The sequence below is a fragment of the Triticum dicoccoides genome, chromosome 7A, assembly GCF_002162155.2.
Source record: "Triticum dicoccoides isolate Atlit2015 ecotype Zavitan chromosome 7A, WEW_v2.0, whole genome shotgun sequence".
NCBI classification, from domain to species: Eukaryota; Viridiplantae; Streptophyta; class Magnoliopsida; order Poales; family Poaceae; genus Triticum; species Triticum dicoccoides.
In genome coordinates this window covers 2,801,625-2,825,875 of record NC_041392.1, presented here as the reverse complement: position 1 = coordinate 2,825,875, position 24,251 = coordinate 2,801,625, and the positions used below count along the sequence as shown (strand labels likewise).

General features: G+C 42.0%; 2 protein-coding genes and 1 long non-coding RNA gene across 4 annotated transcripts in view; 1 reads left to right on the top strand and 2 right to left on the bottom strand.

The window, feature by feature from the left end:
* Positions 1–7,072, top strand: part of LOC119334356 (disease resistance protein RGA5-like) — a 14,091-nt gene extending 7,019 nt beyond the window's left edge. The window contains exons 2-6 of one of the 2 annotated variants that reach the window (XM_037606940.1): positions 2,036–2,984; positions 3,344–5,320; positions 5,409–5,464; positions 5,553–6,622; positions 6,754–7,072. In XM_037606940.1, the coding sequence (XP_037462837.1) occupies positions 2,036–2,984; positions 3,344–5,320; positions 5,409–5,464; positions 5,553–6,604 (4,034 nt within the window). In that variant the 3' untranslated portion in view covers positions 6,605–6,622; positions 6,754–7,072. Of the gene's footprint in view, positions 1–2,035; positions 2,985–3,343; positions 5,321–5,408; positions 5,465–5,552; positions 6,645–6,753 lie in introns of both variants that reach the window. The other variant, XM_037606939.1, reaches the window with a different exon arrangement.
* A 696-nt stretch (positions 7,073–7,768) lies between these two features.
* Positions 7,769–17,472, bottom strand: LOC119329868 (glycine--tRNA ligase, chloroplastic/mitochondrial 2-like). Its single transcript, XM_037602963.1, has 35 exons — positions 17,146–17,472; positions 16,949–17,016; positions 16,674–16,755; positions 16,515–16,578; positions 16,328–16,383; positions 16,054–16,131; positions 15,812–15,886; positions 15,464–15,534; positions 15,162–15,278; positions 14,968–15,069; positions 14,590–14,710; positions 14,375–14,461; positions 14,186–14,272; positions 13,703–13,804; positions 13,454–13,517; positions 12,888–12,943; positions 12,236–12,307; positions 12,064–12,146; positions 11,868–11,916; positions 11,389–11,451; positions 11,050–11,139; positions 10,889–10,975; positions 10,665–10,739; positions 10,526–10,584; positions 10,221–10,314; positions 9,929–10,147; positions 9,757–9,851; positions 9,522–9,612; positions 9,329–9,433; positions 9,204–9,242; positions 8,858–8,947; positions 8,651–8,752; positions 8,435–8,516; positions 8,251–8,336; positions 7,769–8,117 (listed from the first exon to the last, which is right to left on the bottom strand). The coding sequence occupies exons 1-35, from the start codon at positions 17,455–17,457 to the stop codon at positions 8,019–8,021; spliced, it is 3,222 nt and encodes a 1,073-aa protein (XP_037458860.1). The 5' UTR covers positions 17,458–17,472; the 3' UTR covers positions 7,769–8,018.
* A 1,576-nt stretch (positions 17,473–19,048) lies between these two features.
* On the bottom strand, positions 19,049–22,283 carry LOC119330598. The gene is made up of 2 exons (XR_005160168.1): positions 19,442–22,283; positions 19,049–19,324 (listed from the first exon to the last, which is right to left on the bottom strand). It is a non-coding gene; the product is annotated as an uncharacterized LOC119330598 (long non-coding RNA).
* Between the last annotated feature and the right edge of the window lie 1,968 nt (positions 22,284–24,251).

Genomic DNA, 24,251 nt, shown 5'->3' with positions numbered 1-24,251 from the left:
TTTTGAAAAAGGAGGATGACCCCGGCCTTTGCATTTGGGCGATGCATACGGCTACTTTATTAATTATTCTCACAAGACATTATAAAGTCATACAACAGTAAGACTAAAGCCGCCGTCTAAGTAACAAACTGTCGCTACACCTATCCAGTTGATGAAGGGGCGCAGATAGCCTAGGCCTAATACCAAACAGACATCGCAGCCAAGCCTAACATCTAAGACCTGAGACCCCAACCTAGCCACTTGCCGGGTCTGGGGCACACACTGGTCCGGCGTGCTCTCAGAGGCTGCCGCCGCCAACTGCCACCACTCCATCTTCAGAACTGTACTGATGCATCAACCTTGCTCGGTCCAGCTATCGTCGACGCCACCACGACGCCCAACGGCACCTCCTCCCTGCGCGCAAACAGCTGTACACGTCGCGGTCTCCACTGAAATACCTCAGCGCCATGCTGCCACGTACCACCAGCCGACACAGCTTGAAGCCCTTGGAGGATCTGTCATGCGTAGCACCTGCCGACCAGGCATGACCAAGCGTAGCACCTGTCGATCAGGCATGACTTGATATCTCCACCGAAGCTCCGTGCAAGACGAAGCCGCTCCACCTCCTGCCTCTGACTTCTAGCGCTGCTCCACAAAACGACGCTCCCAAGAGAGAAACGACACCGCAGTGCCGCCATCGTCCGGTCTGGAACACCAGATACTAGGGTTTCCCCCGGAGCAATACGAGTGGGTCGACGGTAGCCACATGACGATGCCTTCATCAAGGTAACGACGTGGAACGCCGCCATCGCCCGCCGCCGGCTCGGTTTTCACCGGCAACTATGTCTCCCTGACTCGCAGCTGGTGCCAGATGACGGATCCCGAGATCCGAGCACCCAGCCTCAGGGCGACCACCTCTGACGGAAGAGATGACCACCACTGTTGGCTACACCGGTCAGAACAGATCTGATCAGAGGTGCCGCCGACGAGACCACCAGGCCCTCCACAGTTGTGCACTAGTGCAAGCATAGGTTAGCAAAACCATAATAACACTAGATGAGACCTGGCTGGACATCACAATGGCATAGCAATGTGTGCAAGCTAGTTAGGTAATCCCAAATTTGCTGGCCTTATATTACAGAGTAATTGTTGTTTCCGAAAAGGGGAGTAACCTGGCCTCTGGATCAGAAGATGCACACAACCAATTTTATTAAACATGAAAACAATTTAAAGTCATCAAGTACCAAACAAAACTAAAAATATAAATAAAACATGACCACAACGGGTTGGATACAAGATTATATACCTCATCCACATGTTCTACGAGTGAATCGTCAGCCAAACTGGTTGAATAGACAGGGCTGATTCTATCTTTTATGAACTTTCTCTTTGCATGTGTTCTTTGTGTGTGTGTGTGTGTGTGTTGGTTATGGCTGTCCTAGCCATGCAGACAACGGGTGTGTGCTCATTGTGCTTGAATCTTCGATGCTTCATTTCGATTCAATAAAGTATACTCTTTAACAACAAAAAAACTACTCCCTCTATTCCTATATACAAGGCCACAAACTCAAATTATAGGTATCAAGATAAAAATAAATGTGTGCTTTACAAACTCAAAGTACATGTATCAAGATAAAAATAAATGTACATTACAGGAAATTGAGTGGCCGTGAGAGAGGAAGTAGGTGAGTTTGTCATTATCATCCACTACGTGCATGCTAGTAATTAAGCCATGGGTTACTACTACGAGGAAACATCATTAATATTTACCTCGATTAATGTTGGTGGCCTTGTATAGATGTAAAATGTATTTTTCATAGTGGCTTTGTATACAAAAATGGAGGGAGTATAAGCAACTTGTTTGTTCCGCAATTTAAATGTGTTGGTGGATATGATGAGTGAAGTGTAAAGTACAAAATCGATATAATTTGGCTTTTCTGAATGTCAGATATGTGAATATAAACAGATGTGAGTGTGACATGTACTGGTAGTTATGTATTACATGCAACATCCATTGTGTAAATTAAACCATTTTTTCTCGTCTGTGTTTTTTTAGATGTTTCAATAGGAGGTAGAGGCAGAGAGATGGATGCCAGTAGCAGTGTTTCTCTGGGTGCCATGAGACCCCTTCTTAAGAAGCTTGACATGATGCTAGGTCCTAATGGATGCAAGCTGACCAAGGGGGGCAATGATATGTCGCACCTCCTCAAAGATGATCTTGAAGAAATAGGTGCATGCCTTGAAGATCTGTTAGAGGTGGAGGACCCTCCCCTGGCGGCCAAGTGCTGGATGAAAGAAGCACGGGAGTTATCTTATGACATCCAAGATTGCATTGACAACTTTGTGCCCCCTGAGTCTCTTGGCAACAAATCTGACCACAAGATGACTCATGTTAAGATTCCCAAGAGACTCAAGTGGCAGAAACAGATTGGATATGCAGCTCCTGATGTGTCAGGACATGTTATCTCCAAAAGCATTCGTGTTGATGTCATTCGTGCTCCCAGGAAGCTCAAGTGGTACCAGCAGATGGTTGAAAAGGTATCAGAATTCAGGATCTATGCCCGGGAGGTGATGCGACGGTACGAGAGGTACCAGCTCCATTGTTGTAGCACCTCGGCAACACATAGATTTTCAGCCATTGGGCCTATAATGCCAATGCCGCCACTGCCTTGTGAGAAAACTTGTTCCGGCCTAGTAATTGATGGTCGGATGAGCAAGTTTATTAACTCTCTGGCTAACGACGCGGATCAGCAGCTCAAGGTGGTGTCTATTCATGGATTTGGATGTCTTGGTAAAACAATGCTTGCCAAAGTGTTGTTTAATAAAATTGGGAGGAAATTCCATTGCCGGGCTTTCGTCCGGGTGTCCAAAAAGCCTGATATGAAGAGGCTTTTCCGAGACATGCTATCACAATTCCAGCGGAAGCAGCCCCAAGCAAGCCAAGACGCTTCTGATGAACTTCGCATTACTGCTGAAAATATCAGCAATTGTCTACATGGCAAAAGGTACTTTATTTTCCACATCCAAATAGCATGTACTAGTTGTATGCATCAGTATACCAGGAATTGTCTACAATATCAGGAATTGTCTATATCAGGAATCACTGTATATTATATTATTTCCCTACAGGTTGCTCTTTTCGTTTTTCACAAAAATAAGTCAGTTTCTGAAAGGATGTTTTTCAGACTAGCTTTACAGTATTCTAGAAAACCTCGATTCAGTAAGCTAGAAAAGCTTCAGTAAGCCTGTCGATTCAATGGCCATTAGTTTAACTCTTCAAGTAACTTCTGGTTGATACATAACTTCAGGTTGTTACTGTTAGCCTGACACATAAATGTGACATGCGTGCATTCTTGATATGCAGGTATCTAGTTGTTGTTGATGATTTGTGGGATACATCAGCATGGGATGTTATTAATCAGCTTTTCCCCAAGTGTAGTCAAGGAAGCAGGATAATAACAACTACACAGATTGAAGATGTTGCATTAGCATGTTGCTGCGATGACCCAGAACAAGTTTTTGAGATGAATCCTTTGGATGATGATCACTCAAGGAAGCTATTCTTTGGCAGGATTTTTGGCTCTGAAAGTGACTGTCCTGAAGAATTGAAACAAGTTTCAAGCCAAATTGTAGAAATATGTGGTGGTTTGCCGCTAGCCACCATCAGCATAGCAAGTCTGCTAGCAAACCAGCCTTCTGTATCAGTGGATTTATTGACGCACATACAAGATTCGTTAGTGTCTTGTTTGTCATCAAATTCAACTTCAGAAAGAACGAGACAAGTACTGAACCTCAGCTACAACAGCCTTCCTCTTTACCTCAAGACATGCCTGCTCCATCTTAGTATGTATCTAGAGGGCTCCATAATCTTGAAACAAGAGCTGGTCAGGCAATGGGTGGCTGAAGGGTTTCTTGCTGCAAGTGAAGGGCAGAATATGGAAGAAGTTGCAGGAATTTATTTCGATGAACTTGTTGATAGAAGATTCATCCAACCTGTGTCTATCAACTTCAACAATGAGGTGGTGTCCTGCACAGTTCATGCCATGGTGCATGATCTTATTGCCCACAAGTCTGCTGAAGAGAATTTCATTGTGGTAGTAGATCACAATCGAAAGAATTTGGCACTGTCTCATAAGGTCCGTCGACTGTCTCTCCAACTTGGTGATGCAAAATATGCCAAGATTCCAGCAAACATCAGAAAGTCACAAGTACGGTCACTTGGATTTTTTGGACTATCAGAGTGTATGCCTTGCATTGGAGAGTTCAAGCTTGTTCGTGTTCTAAACCTTCAGCTGTCCAGTCATCGTCACGGTAACCAAGACCAGTCCATAGACCTCTCTAGAGTATCAGAACTGTTCCATCTGAGATATCTGAAGATTGTTTGTGATGTCTGCATAAAACTTCCAAACCGTATGAGAGGGCTGCAGTGTTTGGAAACACTGGATGTTATGGATACACCAAGAGGCACTTATGTTCCATGGGACATGATATATCTCCCACGCTTGTTGCACCTCAGTCTTCCTCCTGACACAAATCTGCTGGATTGGTCTGTTGGTGACGATCTCAGCCTTTGCAAGCCGAACCACCTGCAGGATCTTTGCATTTCTACACCGCCTTCTTCTGATTCCGACCATCTGAAGAGAAGCATGTGTGCTCTGGATTATTTAATGTATGAACATGACAACTTGAGAACTGTAAAAGTGGTTAGCTATGGTGACGCTTCAAAAGCAAGATTTTTGTGGGTTTTAGATAGGGCTGCCCACCTTCTCGAGAGATTTGAGGTCTCACGGCACAGCCCCGTCATATTTTGCGAAATGTATAGGTGGAAGAAACAACTTGGCAACCTATGCATTCTGAAGATTACAGTGGATGGACTATCAGTAAATGATGTTGATATTCTTAGAGGTTTGCCTGCCCTCACTGCTCTGTCGTTGTATGTGGAGACGTCACCTAATATGAAGATAATCTTTGGCACGGCTGCTGGATTCACAGCTCTCAAGTACTTGAAGCTGAGGTTCATGAGTGGAATAGCTTGGCTAAAATTTGAGGCGGGCGCAATGCCTAATCTCTGGAAGCTCAGGCTCGTTTTCAGTTCCATCCCCCGAATGGACCAACGACTTGTCATTTATTCAGACTGTGACAAGATATTGAAACAATATCGACATGGTACTGCATTAATCAGCATCGAGCATATGCCACGCCTTAGAGAGGTGTCCGCAAAATTTGGGGGTGCAGCTGCTGATCTGCAGTTTGTCTCGAGGATCGGCGTAGTTAGTAATCATCCGAGCAATCCTATAATTGACGTGCAACTGGTGGATTCTGGTTCCCATGGTGATAAAAGGTAGTGCCAGCGCCGAGCTACATGGTTGTCGTAACTCTTCAATTCTTCTACCTAAATTAACTGTTCAAATGGTTGTTGTAATCTGCAGGATATCAGCAAGGTCACCGGAGTCCACTTCCTGCCCGATGGATGTTCCACTTCCAGGTATACTTTTCTGACAGAGACAATTTGCCATCAGGCTTCAGGTGACAAGTTATTACCCGTCAATTATTAATTTGTCGACTTTTCTCAGGAGGGGGAGAGGTGTCATGGAGCAATATGATTGGTGTGATAGGTCGTGACCTCTTCATTTATTGCCTCCACCGCCTCTCCAGATGGGAATATGGAGCCATCGCCTCCCTCAACCGTGATTTCAATTCCGTGGTTCGCAACGGGGACATCTACCGCCTGCGTCGCAACAATGGGGTCACAGAGCACTGGCTCTACCTCTCTTGCGGTAATTATCCTCCGGAGTGGGAGGCTTATGACCCGTCCACTGGGCGCTGGATCCAAGTGCCCAACATGCCACCGCCTGAAAGCAAATTCATCTGGGAGTCGCTCGCTGTAGGAACCGAGCTGCTGGTGTTTGGGAGTGAAAGGGCTGCCTTGAGATACAGCATCCTTACCAATTCATGGACATGGCTGGCGGATGAGATGAACACCCCGCGGTACTGGTTTGGGTCAGCAAGTGTCGGTGAGAAGGCATATGTCGTGGGAGGCGTTGATTCTTCTCCTAATGTATCCAGCTCCGCAGAGATGTATGACTCCGAGACACATACTTTGACACCCCTTCCCAGCATGAATAGGGCTAGGCACGGATGCTCTGGTGCGTTCATGGATGGCAGGTTCTATGTGATCGGTGGTAATAGCAGTAGCCGCGAGCTATTGACATGCGGTGAGGAGTATGACCTGAACCGGCGGTCATGGAGGGTCATCGACAACATGTCTCAGGGGCTCAACGAGACAAGCCAGGGTGCTCCTCCGCGCATTGCAGTTGTGAACAATGAGCTTTATGCGGCTGATTACAGTGAGAATAATGATTTGAAGCAGTATGATAAGCTGGAAAACAAGTGGATCACTCTTGGGAAATTGCCTGTACAGTCTAAGAACAAAAATGGCTGGGACATGGGTTTCCGAGCGTGTGGTGACCGGCTGATTGTTATTGGGCGTCCAAACAATTCTAGTGCTGAAAAGGTGGTTGAGCTTCATTCATGGACCCCAGATGGGCAACCGCCTGTGTGGAATTTGTTTGCCACAAGGCCATACAGGGACCACCAAATTCTGTGTGCCGTGATGGCTTGCTGAACGGTCAACTGAATAAAGGTTCGATGCATTCAAGATATGAGTTACTTACCTTGTCCTTGCTTTGTACTATAATTTTTACTTTATTCAAGATATGAGTAAGTTTGCTCCATGAATTGAATGACAGAGTTTCCGTTCATATTTCCATGCAGTGCGGGCTGTGTCTCATTCTCAGTCTGAATTTCCTGGGAGCACTCCGCTGATGATGATATAAAAAGAGAAGACATGAATGAGTTCCAGAGAAAGTGCCTGCAGAAACATCCGAGTTTTTAGTCACTAGATGTTATTTCCAGTTGTAATTTGTGTTCCAATAATGTTTTGATGCTTTCTACGGTCTTCATCTCCATCACCCAGCTTTATTTGTTCAGTAAAACAGAGCTCTCAGTTACTTTTCGAACATCGAATTCAGTCTCTAGCTTGCCCTATTTTTTTGTTCAAGATTTTTCAAACTCTGAATAAAAAGCAATTTGGACCCGATGATATTCAGTCAGCTGTTCTGAAATGTATTTACTCGTAGTTTGGTATAGATTAATTTGCTCTAAGAGTGTGAAATCATGATTTTTCTTTAAAATTGTTTATTCTTTTAGATGAAAATTGTTTATTTCTTGAGAGTCGTTTGAACAACCTTCAACCGAAAATAAAGGAAAGGCTGAACATGTTTTTCCTTCTTTTACTGCACTTGCAATACTCGTGTTCCGTCTGACATTAGCTAGTGGCTTTGGTTCAGTTTACTTAACGCAACCATATCATACACGGGTAAAAAGCAAGTCACATCAGACATTGTTGCCGGAAGAATTCAGCAACATTTTGGTTTAATACATAGGAGTACAAACATACATACATAGGTGCCCTTACTAAAACAACTACGTATGTTACTGACCCGGATTATAGTACAACTACAACAACCCGGCAAAAGCTAACTGATATTTTTTGCTACAAGATTAACCAAAGTGATCAGGAACCAACAGACAAAAGGAAGGAAGGCTAGCTGCAAATGTTTCAATCTTCTTCTAACAAAGTTATACATCGGCTAACAAATCTCAACATCAAGGAGCGCCCGCCCGATCTGCTTGAAATTGGTAAGATCTAAATGAATGCCAAATAAATTTTCTCTGGGTCACCATCCTCCAATCAAAGACAACCCCAGATAATGTCAGCAACACAACACAGAAGAAGAAAATGCATTTAACAACTAGCATAAACAACACCTCATTTTGTCTATTGGTTCGTCTTGTAGTTACACCTCATAACTGATACCCTCCAATCAAAGACGATCCCTTGTAGTTACATTCTCATTCTTCTCCCAGTAAGTTTCCACCAGATGAATGACCAGTAACAAAAGTACAAAAAAATGGCTCCAACTTAATGACACCAGCTCAAAAATGGGACGCACGCTCTCAGCTCGCTTCAAGGCTAACTAAAACCCTGGTAAAGCCGAGAGGTCGGCTATCCCCTTCGTCAAACTCGCAACCTTTTGTAGCAGTGCCAGCCGGTTGTTGCGGATCTTCTCATCTTCCTGTCCAATGGGCGCCATCACGAGATACAAACAAAGGTTAATCAGCAAAGTCACATGTGCATCTACACACCGTCAAACGGTAAAATGATATGAATCACAATAGATCTGGAAAACAAAGAGTTTCTACTCTCACCGCCATGACAAAAACATTGTTGAAGAAATCTTCCAAAGGCTGTATCAGAAGCAGGGAGGCCTCGACGAAGGTTTTGACGTCAACACCTGCAAGAGCGGTGAACAGAATAGCGCAGAGGTGAGCTGTATGAACTGTGTGGACCTGATACATGTCGCTTTGAGAAATGAATATAGTCTTCTGTTACCAGGATGGATCTTGTCGACAGCCTCCAAATAGGCGCTCCACAAGGCTTTTTCTTCGTCCTTCTCGAATACGCTTGTGTCAACCTGCATATTTGCATTCATGGTGAGGCAAGTCGTCAGTAGATGCTACAGCAGCAAGCTTAGCTCCTAATTCAAGCTGCGCTCTGAGTTTGTTACTCAATTGTGATGGCACGTGTCTACGTAAAAACAGCCAGTACCTCCCAAGCAGACTCGATTTGCTTCCCACGTATAATTCGAACTGGCCTGGAATACGCCTCAACAATTTTTGGGAAATCTTCAGTTCTTGAAAATGCTTCCATCTGCAAGTTTCCACATAGCAAGACCATCACCACAAACCCAGGATGCTTCCACAAATTTCAGCAGAGGTGCTAAGCACATAAAACTTGAAAACTATAATTTCTTACTTCAGCTGCCGTTTGTGATGCCAGATAAGGGCAGTTCGCACGCTCCATAAGCACCGACCGAACTATTTCATAGTTAATTCCCTCATCCACCTGATGAAAAATGAGGAACAAACGAGTCATTTCAAAAGACATGAAATTTACTCACATATAGTCTATGTACTTCATCTGAACTAAAACCACAACAAGAATTACGCAAAGTTCTAGTGTAGTATGGAACAGAGGGGGTATCTTATATTTCTTTCTCAGTACATCCCAAGAGGGTAGAATACAAGAATCTCGGAGAAGAACAGCCTTATGTGTAATAAGTAATAACTCTATTGTCATTACAGGTCAAGGAGATACATACCAAAAGTTGTTCCAGTCTCCGTGTTACAAATTGCACTACCTAAGAATAAATTTGATCAGAGTTGTCAAAAACCATGTACTCATATGAACATAGTAACATAGTGATGATCTGAAATATATACTGACCTCATTTATAACGTCATTGTCTATTCTTATAGGCTGCACCTGTGCCACCAAGGTCAAGGCCTTCGTGAGGTCAAAGTTCTTCTTATTCTCAACCAATATTTGAACCTGTATAAAATATATTATCAACTAATACTTGTACCTGTATAAAAAATATTATATATGTAATGATATTTACAGTTTCAGCTCCCCTTACCAATCCATAAGAGATCCTTCTCAGTCCAAATGGATCGTTCGAAGAACTTGGCTGACATCCAGCTCCAAACAGACCCACTAGGCTGTCCAATCTGTGAAAAAAAATCATTAGCAGAAGCAAGGTTCTCCGAATATCATAGTTCTAAATAGTGGGCTATGACTCGAATATAGCAACATTTTATTTTATTTTCAGTTTAGCATCTGTTTAACGATGTCAATATATGTGTAGGAAGTACCTATCAGCAACCGCAAGGACTATGCCAACTTCTGTTTTTGGTAAAACATCGCCAGAGAACCTTGGAAGTGTTATCTCAAACAGTGCTTCTGCAATCTTTGACACGAAAATTTGCTCAGCCAAAGTTGAGGACCGGCTTAACTTTCCCTCTTAAGAGTTGGCAACAAAAGTACCTCTTCTGGAAGACCATCCCTTAAAGCATAATGGCGTGCCATAATTCCAGCAAGTGAAGTAAATTCCGTAACAATTGAAGTGGAAAGATCTGACATAGCCAATGCAGCTGCATCTTTGACAACTGGGATCATCCCTTCATTTATCCTGAGAACACGGGTCAACTCTGCAACAACATTTTCAACACGCGCCATTTTGTCGAGCATTGTACCAAGTTTTTCCTATTCAATGTGGTGCAGATAAAATAAGAATAAGCAGAACACAAGAATCCAAGGAAATTTCAGCACAACTCACATGAAAGAGAATGCTCTTCAGCTGGCCTCGGAATTCAGACAAATTCTTTTGTGTATCCATCTTGTAAAAGAACTTAGCATCCTCATACCTTGCCCTGTATTTGTATGCCAATTCAGAATGTATATTTGTCTAAAGTTCTCTTTGCGAATAAAAAAAAGGCAGAGGCCAAGATGAAAAACAATTCAAAAATAGTGCTAGTAACTTGACTGTGCTACTATTTGTTCATGCCAAAACTTTGGCTCTAAAATGAAAATTTGCACAGTAAAATAATGATTCAGAAAATCTTCATTGGGCCTTTGCATAACCTGAGTACAGCTTCATTGCCTTTACGGACCACTTCTTCACTAATAGAACCATTAGCAACCTAACAACAAATGCTGAATTAGAACAAAGACTAATCACTAACCAACTGTAAAGTATATAGAAGTGCAGAAATCATCTCACGGTAATAAAATATGGTAGCAGATCGCCTGTAGACTTGGAGGTTACAGGAAAATACCTCTGGTGTTTCTGCATAACCTGTAGTTATGATTTCCATTAGAAAACATGCATATTATGAGAGAATTCCTTTCAGATCAGTAATTTTTATTTGAAAACATGCATATTATCATCAGAACCAACAGAATTTAGTGTAGTTTATAGGCATCGCTATCCAAATCTGAGCATACCGTTGTTAATACATCTTTCGGAAGTTCTAGGAAGGAATCATCATATCGACCAAGAATGGGCACAGGCGCCTCGACAAGATTGACAACCTGAGTTGTGGTTTCAAATGTTTCAGGATAACTTCCAGTTTCAACCAAAAACATATGCAAAAAAAAAAATCTACCTCCTGCAGCAAGCTATCAGGTGCAATGAAATCCCCATCAACTCCTTTAGCCAGTATACTAGAGTCACTTAAGATTTTTGCTTTGCGCTCCTGCAGTAGTATTATATAAAAACTGAGGCACAATGAAACCTGAAATACTAATTAACTAAAAGTATTAATGGGGTAATTCTGTATTTCCCTGTTTTCTGTAGGTTAAACAGGCTAGCCCAAGGCAGAAATATTCTCAAGTGAGACAGATTGTGGAGAAAATTATAACTTTCTGCTATGAAAACCCCCAAAAGGACATTCGTTCCAACCTTATACAACAGTGTGTGAAAGCCTTAAATCTTCTTATCTAACCTGCATATCAATCACGATGCCAGCTTTTTCCACCGTGTGCAAATATGATTCTGCGGTTTCCACCTGAACATTGGATATAGCAAGCACGACTGTCAATCTGTCGCACACCAAAGAGTGAAATCCCTCTACAGAAAATAAGATGGCATTTTTTTCTCAATAAAGAGGACGATTCTGTCAAGAACATTAGTAACTGATAAGATTTTACTGTAATTAACATGGTTTTTGTCTGCTACAAGAGCCAGACGGATATTATTACCCTGAAAAGGGAAATGCAACTTTTTTTCGATAAGGGGCATTTCATTGAATTGAATTATCGAGGTCAAGGGAAATGGAACTACAGCCTTTCAATATCGATCTTGGCAATACAATGTGGGTAACTTGATATGATACTTGACAGTTTACACAGCAATATTTATGTCAAAATAGAAGTCAGAACTGGAGTACAAAATAAACTATACACATGATAAGCCAATCTGTACCTTAAAATTCGCCAAAGAGGAGTTACGAAGGCCACATGACTGGCTCCCGCTGTTCCATAGGAAATCATGGTGGTTATAAACTTCATATGAAAAAAAAATATAACAAAAGACACAGGGCTTTTCTTCCATCAAGGTTTTTTGCATATCATCACACTTCAAAAATATAAATTAAGTGTATCACACACCAAAATATTACCTTGAGATGCCAGCAAAAGAAAATGGCACCACAAGATCTCCATGAAGTGCCATGATCCAGCGTACAGGGCGACTAAACACAATCTGCAAGTGTAATGTCCCCCAAAATGTTACAGAATAGAAACTTAAATAGTATGCGGAAAAATTAAACCTGTAATGTGATCTACACGTACATTTGAGTTCCAGTGCATTGACTTGGGGAATGAAATACCAGATATAATAGTAGGTAAATCTTCAGATAGGACCTGCAATTCACATGCTACAGTTGTTGAACAGGGGCAGAGAAAATGGAAGCCAGGAAGTACAGTATGCATTCTAGCGTGCTAGATGCTGAACACTGCACCGCAGAGCGTGCTGAGCACCAGATTTAAATTATCACCAATCATAAATAGCCAATTATAGTTTCTCATCCGACAAAATACTAATGCGGCAGCACAGGACATGTCACTAAGTTTATTGTGAACTGTGGAGTTTGCTCCTTGACAAATCATAAATAATGTAGGGTGATGGAGTACCTATAATTTGCTTAATCTAGAAAATTTTCCAAAAGTTGTTAAACAAGTCAACATAATCAGGCCGATTTCTTGACAAGAAATACAGGCAGGTACCACAGAGAAATTCAGACAGGTAATCATTCTCATTCCCACCACCCAAAAGCTCATTCCTCTAACCCCCCAGAACCAAGGAACAAATTTTAAATTCTCTTGCAAATGCTGTTGGTGAATGAAATGTCAAGGAATCATATGCTTTTATCAACAACCAAAGGCCCTACTTACTGCATTTCCTGATATAATTCTGTAAAAAATATGCAGGATAAAAACTAACCTCATCAGCGTATCGTGCAGACTCTTTGACACAGGCATATATATACTCTGTTTTACCTGGAAAAGAATAAGCTCAACAAAGTTCAGACCTCTTCATAGAACAGGAAACGATTCAAACATGTAGTTCAGTGGAGAGTCTCAATGTAGCCATACAGTAAATCAGAGTGAACATGCTGTTTTTAGAGAATGCAACAAGCGTGTTTGCACATCTTTTCATTAAGTAGAGTGAAGTTACAAGGCCTACAATTTGTGTTGGTGAATTGGATTAATCTAATAAAAATAGTACCCCAGTTGTTTGGTACGAAATAGTTTATGCAGAATAAGAATTGAGAGTTGAACCTAACATTGTGCTAGAAATCCCTCATGGGAACAACGAAGGACCTTTGGATCATCGGTTCCAAGGTAGATCAAGCAGAAATAAGAAAGAGAGATGAAATCTAGAAATCCCTTCCCAATAAACTACACACAAATGCTAATATGCCACAGAAATGAAAATTTCAGAAAAACAAAATATAGAACTCGAAGTGAGCAACCAACTTTCTGAAGGCAAAAGCATGAGTTGCATACCGTCAACTTTTCTGTATAAGGAATCTAAGGGAACATTATTTTTCCGACAAAACCCCTCAGCAGCCTGAAAATGAACAGAGAAAAATATTCCTGAATTAGAACAGAGAAAAAGACTTCCAAAACATTATCCCTACTCAGCCTAAATAGAATGGAGAAATATTAAAAACAGGGCAGATAACCAGAGAAACCCAAGGAATACGCAACAGAAGGATACCAGGGATAGGTCCAGCTTCTCGTTGGATAGCTAACCTTAGTGGGTTTTCCCTCTTGGTCAAATGCCTTTGTAACTGGCGGACCGCGTAACTCAACCTCTTCCTCCATTTGCTTCAGACTTAGATTTTCAACAACAACCTGCAAAATAAAGCTGAAACTTGTATAGCAGCACAAAACAAACATATTTAGTAAAAGATGTCTACCAAGATATCTCTAAGAGATGCCGTGTTCTTAAAGCATATAAATTTTCTATTAATTTCCAAACAACACAAAAAATATAGATATATTTATAACTATGTCTACAGTTTAGTTGCTACTAAGGAAAGGACAGCTAACCCTACTGACTGATTTCATGTTTCTCCATCATGCACTTTTCACAAGATATCATATTTCATCAAGCTTATTTTTGTCTCAAAGCATCAGAAGTTCAAACACTCTGCCCCTGGATATACCGCTAATCCATTGAAAGCTGGTTGAGAAATTAGATGTAAGATAGAAGAGTCAAGATGGTAGGTATACTGCTAATCTCCGTGGTGTCCCATATGAGTGCACCTTCCCATGGCTCAGTCTACGCTTCCCGAGTATTTGAACTAGATATTTCTCAAGCTGGAGAAGATCAAAAGGACAGAATCATAACTTAAATATTCAGCAAGTATAACTGTGTTGTTTTACACTAGGATGCAAAACAATGTTGAAATAGAAACTTACTTGTTCAGTTGCTTCTACCACATCATGGGGCGGCAACTCTTCTGTTCCTATTTCAAGAACAAAAGCCTGTGCCTGCCCCAGCACTTCCTAAATAACAGAAACCAAAGTCCAAGGTCAGAAGGTGTGTTTGTTTGAAGTCGGGACATGTACATTCACAACATTATATGTTAAACAATAACACAATCAGCAATACATAGCAAATACAAACTAAATACCTTTCTGCTGAGCTTTTCAGAGACATGGGGGTATACAAGATTAGCCTCTTGGTAAGTGCCCAGTGGATAACCAATTTCCTCTCGTGTTTTCAACCAAAGCTGAGAACATTGACGAGCAAGACTGCGCAAAAAGAGTCAGCATTAGAATTATATTTTGATTTAAATGCAAAAGCTAAAAAAGGGAAATTACTGGATAAACACCAGCCAAGAATAAAGAATGGTGAAACACTAGAACAAGAAAAATATAATATGGATGCAGCTAACCCGAGACAAGCGCATATCAATGAGGTTCGTTAGGTAATAAGTAAATTTTATTGTAGTGATAAAAAAATTCCAGGATCAATGATGAGAAAGCAGAGAAAGAAAACAAGGAAATACCTCCGCATGCGACCAAAATACCTTGCACGCTCAGTTACACCAACAAAGCCTCTAGAATCTAGAATATTAAAAGCATGAGAGGCCTTCAGAACCTGATCATGCCTAATCCATTGCAAATCAAAGACAACCTTATCAATTCTTAATAGTTCACAGATAGTGCAGAAGAAGAGGAAGAATATATCAGTCAAACATACGCGGGAATTGGCAGCCCAAGTGATAACAGAGATCGAGCCTCTTCCTCAAAATCATCAAAGTGCTTTTGAATGTGATCAACATTTGCATGCTCTAAATAGTATGCACTCATCTCTTTCCTGCACAAGTTAATCAGAAATGAGGTCCTGAAATCTAAGCCCATCCGTAATAGACTGGAGCAATGATACTTGTCAACTCATCTAATTCAACAGGAACAACAAGAACGACAGGTAAGGGGAAAAATGAGAACAGGAATAATGAAACAGAGCATGTATAGTTCCAAAACTGTGGAGAGGAAACATACTCATTCTCAAGGAATAGTTCCCCATATGTAATTCCTTCGGTGTACTGAATCTTTTTGAAATGATCTACTCCCTGTCAGAACATCTAAAACAAAGTAAGGTCAGCTCTTTCAATGTGCATATGGCCTAGCAGAGTAAGTTGGAAAATATCTTAGTAGAGGTAAAAAACTGAGGGGCTTAAAAGAGAAATTTGGTTGCTCTATTAGATTTATTTTTTATGATGTCAGAAAGAAATTGGATTTTCACATGAGCGTACAGATAAAGGAGGCAAGATCCAGGGAAAAAAAACTGAACTGTACTAACACTCTACACGTATGTTGTAAAATGTGCAACCACACTACTGGACTTACCTGAAGTGACATGAGGATACGTTCAAGTCCATATGTTATTTCGACAGAAACTGGCAGCAAGGGGAGGCTTCCAGACTACAGTGATGAAATTTTAACAAGATAAAATAAAATCCAAGATTAGAAGGGATTTCGGTACTTCAAGCAGGATATATGCAGCAACCTTAAAGAGAAGGACATAATGTGTGCAGATTTGTTTTGCTGCCAGTTTGCCACATGATTTGTACATATCTGGTTAGCTTTACCTGCTGAAAATATGTGAACTGCGTGATTTCCATGCCGTCCATCCAAACCTCCCAGCCCAGCCCCCAGGCTCCAAGAACCTGCCAGTGATGGGAAGAAACACCAGTCAATAAAATAACGCACTGCAGAACGCTTGATTTCAACAAATGGTTAATATGGCAAAGTGGGTATGCTGCATATGTAATGTTCTATTGGAATTTGATTAAAGCACGGCATGCATAAAGAGTAATGAGGAGAACCATAAAAAAAAGGGGGGGAGGAGGGGTAGAACTTTACAGGGCTCTCCCAGTTGTCCTCGACGAAACGGATGTCGTGTTCACGAACATTGATGCCTGAGATTAAAGGAAGCACCAGTTATAAGCAACCACTGGCTTCCTTTGTTGAGAAAATAAATAAAAGATAATGCTGCTTCGGATAGAGCTGAATTAAGCCATGTGAGATTCAGAAGAAGTAATGATGATACCTAACGCTGAAAGGCTGTGCAGGAAGAGATCCTGCGAGTTCCCTGGGTCAGGCTTGAGAATCACCTATTGTTGTTGGTCAAAAGGCATGGTCAGGAATCAGTAATTGGTCTCAGTCTGAGCAAGCAAAAGAAGAAGAAGGAACATTGTTGTGAAGTAACCTGGAACTGGGTGTGGCGCTGGAGCCTGTTGGGGTTGTCCCCGTAGCGGCTGTCGTCGGGCCTCACGCTCGGCTCCACATAGCTTCAATTCAACAGGGAGAGCCACGTTAACAAAATCAGAAATGGGGGCCAATGCATTGTCTGAACTGCAAGCATCTGCTACTAGAGTAGTATTCAGTAGTAACTCGGTTGTGTGAATCGCACTGCATTTGCAAATGTGCATAGAATTTGGTTGGATGAGATGGGGAGGATGGCTGTGGATGCAGGGTACTCACGCGACGTTCCACGGCTCGGGGCCCAGCACCCGGAGGAACGTGAGGGGGTTCATCGTCCCGGCGCCGACCTGGTCCATTGATTGATTCAGCAAATCAAGCACCATCATCATATCCATCAGCCATTGATGTTGCCGGTGAAGCTATCCAGGTAGCTAGCGGGGAAGACGAGAAGAGAAAGGGGATAAATTTGGGGGTACCTCGGTGTTGCTGCACTGCATGACGGCGCATCCGACGGAGGCCCAGTACTCCTGGAGCCGCTGGATGGCCTGCTGGAAGGTGAGCGCGCCGGCCCCCTTGTTTCCGTTGCCGGAGGGGGAGGAGAGCGTGGACGGCGGCGCCCCGTCGGAGCCCGAGTGGGCCGCCGGAGCAGACACGAGGAGACGGCGTGGGCGCGGGCGTGCGCGGCGGGTGGGCGGAGGAGCGGGGGTGGCGAGGGCGGAGGGGATGCGCGAGTGACTGGCGGCGGCGGCGGGGGAGAGGAGGGGAGCCATGCCCGTGGCCGCGGCCATGGCGACAAGGAAGGAGAGGATAAGAAGGGGGATGGGATTGGGGCGGGAGGAGTTTTATGTTGTTGATTTAACCGCCAAATCCATCCAACCTGATCTCTTTTTTTTCCTTCTTTTTTGTCACAAACCACCTCCAACTAGTGATGTAATTACATTCATCTATTTTAGCGTTGCCTTTTCTTTTTCTTTTTTTACTTTTGGTATTCAATGTACGGAAGGACCACTTTGAGTTTCGAAAGATTCTACCCCTTGCTTTCGACCATGTTTTGGAAGAAAAAAAATGAAAGGAAAAGAGTACAAGTTTGAAAAACGCAATCCTTCCCGCGCGAACTCCTTTTATGTCTAGTAGTTCCGAGGAAAAATACCAAACTTTCAACATGACAAATTTGAAAGAAAAAAATAACCTGTTATCGTGTAAGGACATTCATGGTTTTCTAGTCAAATGGCCAAGGTGATGTCATATTCGTTGCATAGTTTATTATGAATGTGCCTGAATTAGACACATAGGTGCATATTGACATTACAAACAATGTTTCCAAATAGAGTTTTCAACTTTTTTTGTACAGAAAATTTGTTTATCATTTTCTAAATGTCCAAAACAGGTAGTTTGTGTGAAGCATGCAGGTACAAAGAACAGGATGCAAAATGGCAGGACTCCCATTTTCACAAAAAGTAGACCCTATTTGATGGATAATTCCCTAGTTTTTGAAAAGACCAGAAAAAAGACCAGGGCATCGACAACCCCGACCAGCGCTGCAGTAGCCGCCTCGTTGCAACCACACTGTCCAGCTACTGCGCCTACCTTCTTGCTTTCGTCCCGGACATGCTGCCCGACCACAGCTACACGGCCACGCAGATCCTGGACGCCGTCATTCTAGATGCCCGAGAGCATCTCGGTACAACCAAAACATTGTCCGACAGATGCAAAAAGATGGTACAATTGGGAAAGCCAAAGCTGGACAGCAGCAACAACATAGCAGTGCAGCAAGACATGTCCATCTTGATCCTTGGAGCCAGCCTGGCAGACAAGCTCTTGTCGGAGAACGAGCGGCCGCCGTGGAAGCAGCTCGCGGGCTTCTGGGCCGACATGGTGCTCTTCCTGGCGCCGTCCGACAAGGCCGACGTCCATGCGGACCACCTAGCCACCGGCGGCGAGTTCATGACCCACCTTTGGGCGCTGCTAACGCACGCGGGCATTGTTGACCGTCCAGACATCAACGCTGCATCACATGCTTGAGCTGCCGACGTGTCAAGCGTACGACACTTAACCCACTGCCTTTGTTAATTATTTTGTCGACAACACTGTACTACCTTTTCGATTATACAAGTAGTGATACTAGTGTGTAAGTGTAACTTTGTTGTAATGTAATATTATGTGGATAAATTGTGTCGTTATGATGTGCATATATTGGACTTGTTTTGTAAAGTTTGTAAAGCCGATTTTGTGGGTATTACTATAATGGTATAACTTACGTATTATAACGTTGGACTGATTTCGTAAGCTGATATTATGGGTGCTACTAACGGCAGAGACGTACATCATCCCTAAAACCAACTATATATTCCATCAAACATCTATTTTCAGGCAGAAACGGAAAAAAGAAGGGACTGTCTATTTGACATTTGACTGTTTTTCAATTCGACAACATTCATATTTTCTGACAAATGAACATTTGACACCTGTCGACAACACAAAATGGGAAGCCAAAACGGGTCAGGGAAAAGATCTGACCCGGTTCGCTGGACAACTAGCCACTCCAAAAAATTCAGGAACCAACTCCCTTGATCTTCAGGACCACACAGTACGTGCCCAGCTTGCAACGCATGAAAAGGGCCAAACCCCTCCCACAAACCACTCAACAGATCTCACCTAACAACACAAAACAGCAAATCAGAAGGGGGAAGATGGAGGCGGCCATGGGCGAGGGGGGAGGAGAAGAAGGGAGATCAAGCATAAATCAGAAGGGTTTGGGAGAAGAGGATGTACCTGACGAGGAACAAGAAGGAAGAACATCGGAGGGAATTCAACAACTATCCCAACTGCTCACCATCTTCTCTCTTCACCTGTCACAAGAACAAATCAGGAGGAATTTTCTTCATCTACAAGAGATAGATCAACATCAGTTGTATTTCTGGGCAAATCCCATAATTTTTGTGATCAATTACATTGACATCAACATGGAAATTACACTGAAATGCTGAAATTGTTCAATGGAAAATACAGTTTAGTTTTCGGAAAACTTACAAGAATATTTACAATGTAAATTAACATGGAAATACAGCACTTCTGAATTTCCAGTGTAAATCCCAATGTAAATTCCAGTGTACATCCTGACGTAAAATCAAGTGTTACAGTAAATTCCAGTGTAAGTTGATGGTAATTTCCAGTATAAAAACTACTGTGGGTCACTTGTAATTTCCAGTGTACTTACATTTTTAAAATCCATGTAAATGCCAGTGTACATCACAATGTAAAAACTAGTGTGAATACTACTGTAAATCCCAGTAAATTGCAGTGTAACTAGCTGGTAATTTCCAGTGTACATACTACTATTGGTAACTTGAAAATTTCAGTGTACTCAAGTTTTTTAAATGCATGTACTTACAAGTTTTATTACAGTGTAAGCACCTATGAAATTCTAGTGTACAATCCCACTGCAAATAGAAAATCCCAGTGAATTCAACTAGGAACTTCCAGTGTAAGCAACTAGAAATTTTATAATTCAAACTACAGTAATTAAAAACTGAGATAAATACATTGCAAGTTCCTAGTAAGTAGAGAGCACAAGCCAGTGCAAAAAATAAAATACAAATTACAAAACAAGCAGATAGACGTTGCAAACACTATCATCTATTTCTAAACGCTTGGCTGCTCATGATTACGCTAACACTGACATTCTTCTCTTCAAATGTGTCATGAGAGGAGCATGATGAGGGCAGTAACTGAAGAGGATCTACTGAGACTATCATAGGAAGAACTCATACTTAATGTGAGATACAGTTGCTAAAACTTCCGGAAGATGTTTAAAATACATAGAAAAGTAAAAGCTAACAAAACTTATGCTGCACAAAACATTCGAAAGCCCTACAGTACTGATCCAAGCAAAGTACAGTGAAAACTAGCTAAACTGGACTTAATTACACTGAAAATCTAGACAAAATTACTGTGCAAACTGACCTAAATTACACAGTAAAAATCCACTCAAATCCTATGACAAATCACACTGGGATTATTGGGTAAAGTACAATGTAAAGTTGGGACATTACACTATAACTATATTTGAATTACACTATAAATCCACTGTAATTACACTATGACAATTTACAGTGGAAAAATTAGGTAAATTACACTGTAAGTCTGTGACAAATTGCACTGTAAATTGGGATAAACTACACTGTAATTACATTATGACACACTGGAAAAATAAGGTAAAATACACTGTAAGTCTGGGGACAAACTTGCACTGTAAACTTGGGATAAAAATTACACTGCAACTGACATTCAAATTACACTATAAATCAAATGTAATTACACTATGACAATTCACACTGGAAAAATTAGGTAAAATTACACAGTAAGTCTGGGACAAAATGCACTGTAAATTGGGATATGTAATTGCACTATGACACACTGGAAAAATTAGGGTAAGTCTGGGGACAAAATTGCACTGTAAAGTTGGGACAAATTAAACTGCAACTACATTCAAATTACACTATAAATCCACTGTAATTTCCACACTGGAATATTAGGTGAAAGTACACTGTAAGTCCAGGACAAACTGCACTGTAATAATGAGATGGATTACACTCAAATAACACAGTAAAATTCACTCAACAACACAGCGGGAAAGATATTGGATAAACTACACTGTAAGGCTAGGACAAATTACATTGAAATACTGGGATTACACTATAATTATGATCAAAATAACACTGTGCATACACTGAAAAAGAGCTAAACATGAATTGGGCTGGGACAACATCAGACAAATTACATTCGATATATTCAGTAAATTACACTGAATGGGCTCGGAGAAATTACACTGAAATTGGACTCAAATTACATGTCTGCTTGTAGTCAACATCAGACAAACACATAGGGTAAAAAACATGGCAGAAAAGGAAGCTAAACACCTGCATTTACAACAACGAAACAGGAGGTAAAACCAGGGACTGCAAAAATGAAACTAAACATGAGCAGGAAGCATCAAAACATAAAAGAGCAGGACACAAAGCCGCGGAATCGCGCACCTACAGGGTGCATATACATAATCCCCCAACTTCGGACTGGGGGAAACAAGGCAAACAACCACTACATCAGGGGTGTGGAGAGACAATAAAATCATGCATCTCCATCTCCAGCGGGGAGACAACAAAATCGCACATGTACAACTACATCAGGGGTGCGGGGAGACAACAACTTCACGCATCTATAACTACATCAGGGGCGTGGGGAGACAACAAAATCATGCATCTCCATCTCCAACGGGAAGACACCAAATCAGGCATCTACAACTACAGCAGGGCGCGGCGGGAGGGCGACATGAACTCACCTAGATCTGGAACCAGACGCAACCAAAAGCACACGGGAGAGAGCGAAAGAGAGGAACAACAAACCGCGACACCGGGGATTGAAGAGTAAGGGAACCGAAAACAAGATCGAGCGGTGGAAGATCTCAAAAACGCCATGGCCGGGGACGAAGCGCCTCCTTTGTTGCGCCGCTCGAGCTCGCCCTCGGCCTTATCGAAATAGAGCAACCAGAATGGGAGCCGGGCCGTGGGGCGGCGGTAACGGGCAGAAAGAAAACCGCGCCCGGCAACAAAACCGGACCAAGAAACGAGACTGAACAAAAACAAAAACCGGCACGAATCTCCGCGCAAGAACGGACGGATAAAGATTTGAATGACAACGAATTGCAAAACACTCAGCTGTAAAATAGCAAATTCGAAAAAGAATGTGACCTCTAGACGTGAAACAGAAAGGACTCTTCTTCATGCTAAAGTTCATAATTTCTCACCCCTAAACCACAATATAAATGAAATATCGAAATTCAGGAAGTTCTTATTTAGAACCCATCTTGCTCCTTATAAAGTCTGATTCACACAGCAGCCTCGGTTCACTGTTGAAGTAAGCTCCAAGATAAGAGTCTTGGTCTCCACGAAGTAGTCGTAATTTAAGTAGCATGAGTCTGCTTGCTTGGACGTTGCAGCTTTGTGTGGGTGGGTGAGTGTATAGTGTGTGGGAGCAAGTTGATTATGGAGGTCAGCGTCGTTGTAAGAACTAACACGCTCTCATATCGGCGTGCTTAACACGATCGCGTCCCACCTTGGCCAGACACCGAGTTAACGCCCACAGGTGTAGTGGATCGCATCTTTCGGTGGCTCACGGGTCACTTAATCTTGTCATAAGCCAACCTATGCAAGTTTGATCAAGTTTCTTTTTTAAAATGAACATCGTCAGAGTACTATTTAATAAGAGTGACCTTTTTGATTTGTCGTAAGGAGGCATGTGAAGGTTTAAACTTTTAACCCCAAATTAAGTCTAGCCGCCAAAGTGTTTGCTATGCCACCTCTAGTGCTACAGAATCTCGTTCGCGTCCTCTGCCGAGCCCAGCCCAGCAGCCTCATCGGCATGCCCCAATGATTCGCGAGTCTCCTCAAGGCAATGACACCTATTTTGTTTGTTTGTTATGCTTTTAGCTCTAGGATTTAGACAACATCCTGTCCTTTTTAACCATATATTTTCCGTGTTTGTTCTAAACTGACCTGCTACTGACTGATTAATAGGTTGGCTCATGTTCTAAACTGACCTGCTATTGACTGATTAAATAAAATAGGTTGGTAGTTGAATTCTCTTGGTCCTTCGTGACTCATCCTCCACTAATTGCTGCAATTTCCTTTGAACTAGCTAGGTAGGAAGTGCGGCTTGCCGCACCCGGCAGCACCGCTGCCGGGTACTAGTGTGTAACTTCGTTGTAATGTATTGTGGTTAAATTGTGTCATTATGCTGCGCATATGTTGGACTTATTTTGTAAAGGCGATTTTGCGGCTATTGCTATAATGGTATAACTTATGTATTATAATGTTGGACTGGTTTCGTAAGCCCATATTATGGGTACTACTAACGGTATAACCTATGTATGATGCAGCTTTTATCCATATCAACATCCTAGTGCGAAATTCCAGAAAGAGATTCACAAATATGTAGAATTAGACAAAATCTAATTGGAAAGCAGATATGTCCGATCTTGTTTTTGAGTTTTCCTATTTTTTGTTTGTTGGAATTGCGTTGGAAAATCAATGGGCACGCACAAATATGCAAGACGTACAGCAATACTCATCCCTAAAACCAACTATATTCCATCCAACATCTATTTTCAGGCAGAAACAGAAAAAGAACGTGGCCTCTAGATGTGAAACAGAAAGGATTGTTCTTCATGCTAAAGTTTGTAATTTTTCACTCCTAAACCACAATATAAATGAAATAACCAAATTCAGGATGTTCTTATTTTAGAACCCATCTTGCTAGACCCTCCTCCATGCCCCTGCACATCGGCCCTCCTTCTCCCCTTCAATTCTTGTAGCCGAATGGGTCCACCGACCAAAACTTGTCGGAGTGACCAACCTTGTCCAGCCCCAGCCTTTATAGCTGAAATGTCCACTGATAGCTACTAACCTTGCTGCCTACCTCCCCCGCAAACCAGACGAGCAAGATTAACCAATCTGTTTTAAGATGAGTATGCCGGTGTTTTTTTATATTTATGTTGCATGTGGAATGATCTTGGATCTACTTTTGT